The sequence below is a fragment of the Myotis myotis genome, unplaced genomic scaffold, assembly GCF_014108235.1.
Source record: "Myotis myotis isolate mMyoMyo1 unplaced genomic scaffold, mMyoMyo1.p scaffold_m19_p_9, whole genome shotgun sequence".
NCBI lineage: Eukaryota > Metazoa > Chordata > Mammalia > Chiroptera > Vespertilionidae > Myotis > Myotis myotis.
The window spans coordinates 27,865,433-27,874,541 of NW_023416401.1; the positions used below are offsets into that span (position 1 = coordinate 27,865,433).

Here is a 9,109-nt window from a genome sequence, read left to right on the forward strand (position 1 = left end):
TTACCGCTATGGAGACTAGTCAAACGGCGATTACCGCTATGGAGACTAGTCAAACGGCGATTACCGCTATGGAGGCTAGTCAAACGGCGATTACCGCTATGGAGGCTAGTCGCGCGGCGTTTACCGCTATGGAGGCTAGTCAAACGGCGTTTACCGCTATGGAGGCTAGTCGCGCGGCGATTACCGCTATGGAGGCTAGTCGCGCGGCGATTACCGCTATGGAGGCTAGTCGCGCGGCGATTACCGCTATGGAGGCTAGTCAAACGGCGATTACCGCTATGGAGGCTTGTCGCGCGGCGATTACCGCTATGGAGGCTAGTCGCGCGGCGTTTACCGCTATGGAGGCTAGTCGAGCGGCGTTTACCGCTATGGAGGCTAGTCGAGCGGCGTTTACCGCTATGGAGGCTAGTCGCGCGGCGTTTACCGCTATGGAGGCTAGTCGCGCGGCGTTTACCGCTATGGAGGCTAGTTGAGCGGCGATTACCGCTATGGAGGCTAGTCGCGCGGCGATTACCGCTATGGAGGCTAGTCGCACGGCGATTACCGCTATGGAGGCTAGTCGCACGGCTACACTCCGCGTGAAGCGGAAGCCCAGCGAGGAGCCTGCCGAGGCCCTGGTCCTCGCCTGTAAACGCTTCCGGAGAGATGCGGGGGAGTCGGCGGTCCAAGAGACACCCCCCCGAGGGTCTGTAGAAAACAGCAGAGAAAAATGTCTTCCAGTTGGTGGCCACCACATGCTCCCAGGAGGACCTGGTCCAGCCGCTCCTGCGCGCTCTGCCCCGACCCCGGGCCACCCCTCAGTGTATCCGCCACAAGAGTTGCTCCCTGAGCGGTTAACTATATCTGAGGATGGACCAAGTGTCGGGCACCGGGAGGAAGAGAAGGATGACTATGTGTATGACATTTACTACTTGGAGACAGCCACTCCAGGATGGATTGAGAAGGACCTCTCTGTGCAGCCCTTAAGCCAGGAGTGGGAGCTGGTGGATGATGGCAAACAACTAGAGGACGTTGATGAAGAGGAAGATGAAGATGATGAGAATAGTGAGAATAATTGGCGCAATGAGTACCCAGAGGAGGAGAGCAGTGATGGAGATGAAGATTCCAGAGGCTCTGATGAATGCGACAGCCTCAGTGAAGAGGAAAGAGGCAATAGCAGACCACATATGTGGAGCAAATACCCTTTGTATGCGCAGGAGGAGTTTGGCTATGACAGCACTTATGACCTGGCCTGGGACTGAGGATCCTGTGACAACCATGAGGTTCTATCACAGGCCCTTGAGGACTTTGACTGCCTTATCAGCCACCCTGGTAGTGTTTCCTGGCATAACACACAGAAGGAGGAAGCATGTCCAACAGCACCGTCATAGCAGTGAAAAAGGGTGCTGAAAGAGTATCTCTTTTCCATTAATAGTAGGATGCCAGACCTTGATTGAATTACTTATACCGCCCTGCCACTCCCCCCAAGGTCTTAATCATGAATTTGAATGTCAGGATGTTTATTACTCAGATTAATTACAGTATATTATTTTAAATGTCAAAAAAATAATATTTTTATTAAATTAAAAAAAAATAGTAGGATGCTTTGGCTCATTCAAGTGACCCTACAATCTAGGGTCAAAAAACAAACAAAAGCCGAAACCGGTTTGGCTCAGTGGATAGAGCGTCGGCCTGTGGACTGAAAGGTCCCAGGTTCTATACCGGTCAAGGGCATGGACCTGGGTTTCGGGCACATCCCCAGTGGGAGATGTGCAGGAGGCAGCTGATTGATGTTTCTCATCGATGTTTCTAGCTCTCTATCCCTCTCCCTTCCTCTCTGTAAAAAATCAATAAAATATATTTTTTAAAAAAATCTTTAAAAAGCACTCCAACGGGCCTAACTGGTTTGGCTCAGTTGATAAGAGCATCAGCCCTCAGGCTGAAGGGTCCCAGGGTCGATTCAGGTCAAGGGCACATACCTTGGTTGCAGGTTCCCCAGCCCTGGTCGGGGTGCTTACAGGAGGCAACCAATTGATGTGTCTCTCTCACATCAATGTTTCTGTCTCTCCCTCTCCTTTCTACTTTCTCTAAAAATTAATGGAAAAATATCCTCAGGTGAGGATTAACAAAACAAAAATAAGCAAAATAAGCACTCTAACTGCCTGGCCGGGGTGGCTCAGTGGTTGAGCATCGACCTATAAACCACAAGGTCATGGTTGGATTCCCTGTCTGGGCATATGCCTGGATTGCAGGCTCGAACCCAGATTCTCAACACTGATGTTTCTTTCTCTCCCTGTCTGAAATCAATGAAAATTAAATAAATAAATAAATAAAAGAACTCCAACAGAACATCCTCAAACCCAAGCAACATTTGCCCATCTAATGGCTTTCATTGTGTCCCACATTATGTGTTACTGTCCTTTTCTCTGTTGTCCAAGTGGCATTATGTCATCCAGACTGCTCATTATATGTATTTAAATGGTACCATAATAAAGAGAAAGTCATACATTATTCCACACTCAAATCTTCCATGAAAAACAGCAACTTGAAAAAAGCCCTGTGTTGCCAAAACCGGTTTGGCTCAGTGGATAGAGCGTCGGTCTGTGGACTGAAAGGTCCCAGGTTCGATTCCGGTCAAGGGCATGTACCTGGGTTGCGGGCATATCCCCAGTGGGAGATGTGCAGGAGGCAGCTGATCGGTGTTTCTCTCTCATCGATGTTTCTAACTCTCTCTCTCCCTTCCTCTCTGTAAAAAATCAATAAAATATATTTAAAAAAAAAAAAAAAAAAGAAAGAAAAAAGCCCTGTGAGTAACACCAATCAGAAAGGATATATGCACCCCTATGTTCACAGCAGCACAATTCACCATAGCTAAGATCTGGAAACAGCCTAAGTGCCCATCAAAAGATGAATGGATTAGAAAACTGTGGTACATCTACACGATGGAATACTATGCTGCTGTAAAAAAGAAGGAACTCTTACCATTTGCAACAGCATGTATGGAACTGGAGAGCATTATGCTAAGTGAAATAAGCCAGTCAGCCGAAACCGGTTTGGCTCAGTGGATAGAGCGTCGGCCTGCGGACTGAAGGGTCCCAGGTTCGATTCCGGTCAAGGGCATGTACCTTGGTTGCGGGCACATCCCCAGTGGGAAATGTGCAGGAGGCAGCTGATCGATGTTTCTCTCTCATCGATGTTTCTAACTCTCTATCTCTCTCCCTTCCTCTCTGTAAAAAATCAATAAAATACATTAAAAAAAAAAAAAAAAGAAAGAAATAAGCCAGTCAATGAAGGAAAAATAGCACATGATCTCACTCATTCATGGATAATAAAGACCATTTTAAACTTATGAACAATAATAGATACAGAGGCAGAGCTGCCTCAAACAGATTGTCAAACTGCAGTGGGAAGGCCGGGGAGGGTTGTGGGGCAGGAAGGAGGGGGGTAAGAAATCAACAGAAGGACTTGTATGCATGCATATAAGCATAACCAATGGACATAAGACACTGGGGGGTAGGGGAGGCCAGGGGATTGTCAAGGGCGGGGGGGGAAAAAGGGACATATATGTAATACCCTTTGTAATACTTTAAGCAATAAAAAAAAAAAAAGAAAGAAAAGCCCTGTGTTGGACAGGATGGAAAAAAAAAGGCTTTTTGTGGAGAGGAGAAGGGAGGGAAAGGGACAGAGAGCAGAGGACAGCCCTAGTGAGGGAAGCAGAACTACTGTGGGTCCCACATCTCGGCCCCAGAGGCCTCAAAGCTCATGTGCTAATGACAATAATATACTCGCGTACCTATTTCTTTGGTAATTAACAAAAACAAAACCCTCTGAGGCCCAAGTTCTTTGTAGGCTGAGCATTTCATCTCATTTAACAACTGAAGTATTTAAAAAATCCAGTAAACAGCCCGGCCGAGTGGCTCAGTGGTTGAGCATTGACATATGAACCAGGAGGTCATGGTTCGATTCCCAGCAGGGGCATGTGCCCGGATTATGGGCTCGATTCCCACTGTGGGGCATGCAGGAGGCAGCCCATCAACAATACTCTCTCACCATTGATGTTTCTATCTCTCTTTCCCTCTCCCTTTCTAAAGTCAATAAAAATAAATTTTAAATAAAAAATCCAGTAAACATTCTGGAGCTCATGCCCTGATGAAGAGACAGCATAAAAACAGGTACTTTTTACATAAAGCACTGAACTTAAAATATGCCAAATATACTTAGAATGTACATGGCATGATTGCAGATAGCAAGCTGGGAAACTGCCTCCAAGGCTGAGTTTTCTTTGAGCAAAACCGGTAAATTTGCTTCTCATTCATCATCTGTTTTTTTAAAAAAAATATTTTATTGATTTTTTAGAGAGGGAGGGAAACATTGATGTGAGATGTCAGGGAAACATCAATCGGCTGCTTCCTGCACCCACCCTACCAGGGATCAAGCCCACAACCTGGTCATGTGCCCTAACCGGGAATCCTGGCAACCTTTTGGTGCACTGGATGACACCCATCCAACTGAGCAACACTGGCCAGGGCAGGAATAAAATGGTTGAGGACTCTCTTCAGTTGTTTAAGTATCAAAGCAAGAATGCACAGACCAATCAAATTAACATATGAAAAAAAATGCTTTGCTACAGCCCTAGATGGTTTGGTTCAGTGGATAGAGTGTCAGCCTGCAGACTGAAGGATGCCTGGGTTGTGGGCTCGATCCCCAGTAGGGGGAATGCAGGAAGCAGCTGATCAATGATTCTCTCATCACTGATGTTTCTCTCTCCCTTCCACTCTGAAAGCAATAAAAATATATTTAAAAAAATAAAAGATATTACCAGTGTAGCTCTGCTATGCATTTCAAAATTCAATGGAATTTGGGTGCATTTGAGATCTTGCTATCAGGCATATGTCATCAGTTTGGCTCAAATAATAAACTCATAAAAATTCTCTACAGGGGCCCTGCCAGGTGACTAAGTTGGTTAGAGCATTGTCCTGAAACCCCAAGGTTGTGGGTTTCATCCTGTCAGGGCACATACAAGAATCAACCAATGATTGATTGTGGTTCAGTGGTTGAGCGTCAACCTGTGAACCAGGTCATATTTCGATTCCCAGTCACGGGCACAGTCCCCAGTGCAAGTGTGCAGGAAGCGGCTGATCAATGATTGTCTTTCATCATTGTTCCTATTTCTCTCCTTTCCTCTCTCTGAAATCAATAATAAAAATTCAAGAATCAACCAATGAATGCGTAAATAAGTGGAAAAACAAATTGTTTCTCTCCCTCCCTCTAAACCAGTGGTTCTCAACCTGTGGGTCCCGACCACTTTGGGAGTCAAATGACCCTTTCACAGGGGTTGCCTAAGACCATCGGAAAACATATATAATTACATATTGTTTTTGTGATTAATCACTATGTTTTATGTTCAATTTGTAACAATGAAATTGAGGGTCACAACATGAGGAACTGTATTAAAGGGTCACGGCATTAGGAAGATTGAGAACCAATGCTCCAAACTAAAAAAAAAAAATGTAATTCTCTATAAGTTCATCAATTTACTTGGCATAGCACAGGATTCTAAAGAAGCCCACCCAGGACCACCCAATGGACCCAGACCCGATGCAAGGTACCAGCAGTGGCCCATTGGGCCCCACTGGGTTCCTTTTACACATCTAATGAACTTGGGTGTTTCTCTTGGAATTCTGGGCCTCCTCGCTTCAAGTCGCAGAGCCATGCCTTTTTTTGAGCTGTTCCTGATAGCTGATGGGATGATGGAAGTTTTTCAGATCCCTGAACCTGGAGTGGCAGAGATGAGCATCCAGTTGTCCAGTTCAGTACAGATGATCCCGATCCCAAAGCTGATGGCAGCCTTGGGAAGGACACCTTGGAATTAGTGCACCGAGGGACCTGTGCTTTCGGTTCCCGTCGCATCTGGGAAGCTCTTACTGGCCCTTGCTTGGGTATTCTTAGGAGACTGGAGTACACAAAAGGCCTGTTTTTTTCTGGAAGTTTGTTCAGACTTTACAGATCTCAAAATTAACAAGGGAAATGATTCCTCGAAAGCCAGTAAGTCCCCTATCTGCCCTTCATTGATACTAAGTTGGCTGAGCCTGGCCAGTGTTCCTCAATGGTTGAGCATCAACCCATGAACCAGGAGGTCACTGTTCAATCCTGGATCAGGGCACATGTCCAGGTTTTGGGCTCAATCCCCAGTAGGGAAGGTGCAGGAGGCCGCCAGTTGATGTTTCTCTCCCTTCCTCTTTCTGAAATCACTAAACATATTTGAAAGATGGCTGAAATGAGGATTCTTATACATCTACATTAATTTTCATGCACCAAATATAGAAAAACGATAAAATAGGTATAATGAATGGAAAACATTTTTAATTGGTCTCTCACACCTTTGAAGAGGATTTAGGTAAATAGATCAATCTATGATGTTGTTTAGTTGTCAACCCAATTTTTTGAAGTGTTAAAAATGGCTGGTCATATTTTAAAAGAGGGAAGGTCATTTGGGACCTGATTTGTCAATGACAAATATAAATTGTGAAGGCCTCCAGGGCAAAATTTGAATCCCAGTTTTTTAAGTTTTTCTCATGGCTCAAATGTCTGTCTGCATGTGAGTCTATATATATATATATATAATGTTGTAAATGTGAGACACTTTTCTACCTCCAAATGGTATTGTTAAAATTTAAAGGCAAGCAATTTTAAGAATTTGCTATACTAAAATTCTTAGACAGAAACTAATTCAAATGTTTTTCAAGTTCACACTTTATTTTGCCTGAGTTCTACACGTCCATAAATAACAGACTTTTTATGTCTATGATAAATGTTTCTATAAGATGTCCTAGAAATGTTCTGGCCAGTGTGTCTCAGTGGTTAAGAGTGTCGGCCCAAGCACAGAAGGGTCAAGAGTTCAATCCCTGGCCCTGATCTGAGCACACACGAGAGGCATCCAACCAATTGATATTTCTCTCACATAGATGTTTCTCTGTCCGTCCCCCTCCCTCACTCTTAAAAAAAAAAAAAAAAGCAGTGGGAAATAATATCCTTGGGAGAGGATTAACAAAAAGTAAATAAGAATAGATAAAAGTGTAATGTTGCCCTGGCTAGTTGTCTCAAGTGATGGAGCGTCAGCCCAGACAAGGGTGGCAGGTTTGAAGGGCACATACCTTGGTTGCCTGGACTGGGACCAGGGATTGAGCCTGAAACCTAGATATGTGCCCTTTGCCAGAACACAACCTGCAACCATTCTGTCTTCAGGCCAGCGCTCTAACAGCTGAGCCAAACTGGCTAGGGCCACTTTTTTAAAAAATGTTTTTACTGATTTCAGAGAGAGGGAGATAGAAACCTCAATGATGAGAATCATCTATCAGCTGCCTCCTGCATGCTCTGTACTGGATGGTGCCTGCAACCCGGACATGTGCCCTGACAGGGAATTGAATCGTGACCTCTTGGTTCATAGGTCAATGCTCAGCCAGAGCTATGCCAGCAGGGCAACAATACACTTTTAAACATTGTTAAAGCAAATTCAAGCTGAACCCAATAATAAAGTCTCTAGATCAGGAAACACGGGGGATATAAAGTTGACACCATGTAGATCAGTAAACATAGGACATTCAAGAAAACTGTCTTCTTGGGGGGAAAAAAAATCAAGGTTACAATTGTTGAGATTAAGAGACTAAAGGAACTTAACCAAATGCAATTTCTAAACTGTGATTGAAGCTGGTTTGGAAAAACTGGCTATGTAGGACTTTTTGATCCTCTCATTTAAGTGATTGATAAAGCCTCTATTCTAGTAGGTAAAAAGGCAACAAAACAGGGGTGCAAGAGCAAGATTAATAAGTCTTATCCTTTAGACAAGGCAAAATTATTTGTATTACCCCACTTACCTTTCCTTCATCAATCCCTTCAACCCATATTGTGAGAGAAATCCCCAATCTTTTACCTAGCTTACAGGGATGGGAATATCAGCAGAGATGAGAGAATCACAGGGGGAGTGGGTTCTTTCTAGTTCATAGCTCCTGGAAGATTCTCCAAGTTCAGAATTAGATTTCTTAGCTATTGGTTCTAGTAATTAGCTTGACTTCCCTACAAAACCTATTTTCATGTTGCACTTGCTCGGTAACTAAGGTCAATACAAATAAATGTTCTTATCAAAGGGTCTCAAAACAAAGGCTACTAGGCACAAATGCAGCCCAAAGAATGGTGTGAAGCAAAGTAGTTCTAAATATCTCATTTGCTATGTTTTGTTTTTGTACTTGAGGCCAGAAACCTTGGGGAAAAACAATCCCATGTACATGCACCACACCACCCCAACTCTAAATAGTACATATGACAACAGGTCTTCTGTTACATACTATGGTAGAAACCAAGATTATTAACATATTTAATGTGTTTAGTTAGCATCAGAGACAGCATGCTTAGGAAAAATAAAAAATGAAAGAGAAACATGTAAAACTGTATTCATAAGGAAATGAACCTGCCATGCCTTCTTTCTTGCCTGCTTTGGACTATTTGACAAAGTTTGAATTGGTACACAGCACAGCTGACATACCAACATCGTGGCACTGCAGTGATATACTATCACAAATTGACCAAACTCCACTTGAAGGATAAAAAATTCACAATAGATACAAGAAATCACATGACATTGTGAAGAGAAAAAAAAAAAAAAAATCGGGAAATTTTGCCACTAACTGTATTTAATTTAGTGGGGGGACAAAAAAGAATAGAGGACATAGGGTAGAAAGGACACTTGAGGTTCTAGGCTTTAGGTCGCTACACGTTTAAGCAAATGAACCTTCTAGTTAACTCACCTACAAAGTGAATTCTTTAAGCTAAATGATTTCCAAAGTCCATCTCAACACTAGATCAGATCTTAGAAAAAGAAAAAACAAGGAATCCAGTATTTCAGATCCTTGTAAAGCCCAGGAAAAATACGAAATGCTAAAACATAGCAATGGTATTACAACTATTCAGTATCAACAATGAACTAAAGGGCACTATTACAATGGCACAGAAAGAAAATTAAATCTTCTCTATATCCCTCAAAACGGACACCGAGGTAGTTAAGCCTATGTTTATATTTCTTCATTACTGAAGACATGACTGAGTTAATACACAAAAAAAAGTCCAAACTGTCAGC

At 43.4% G+C, this 9,109-nt stretch overlaps 1 protein-coding gene across 1 annotated transcript; it reads left to right on the plus strand.

Annotated features, from left to right (window-relative positions):
* Positions 1-452: 452 nt before the first annotated feature.
* Positions 453-1,581, plus strand: LOC118663610 (probable RNA polymerase II nuclear localization protein SLC7A6OS). Its single transcript, XM_036323415.1, has one exon. The coding sequence runs from the start codon at positions 489-491 to the stop codon at positions 1,239-1,241; it is 753 nt and encodes a 250-aa protein (XP_036179308.1). The 5' UTR covers positions 453-488; the 3' UTR covers positions 1,242-1,581.
* The last annotated feature ends 7,528 nt before the right edge of the window (positions 1,582-9,109 follow it).

Excerpts from the sequence above, each read along its gene's own strand:
- LOC118663610 (XM_036323415.1), top strand. The coding sequence starts at position 489 with ATGGAGGCTAGTCGCGCGGCGATTACCGCTATGGAGGCTAGTCGCACG.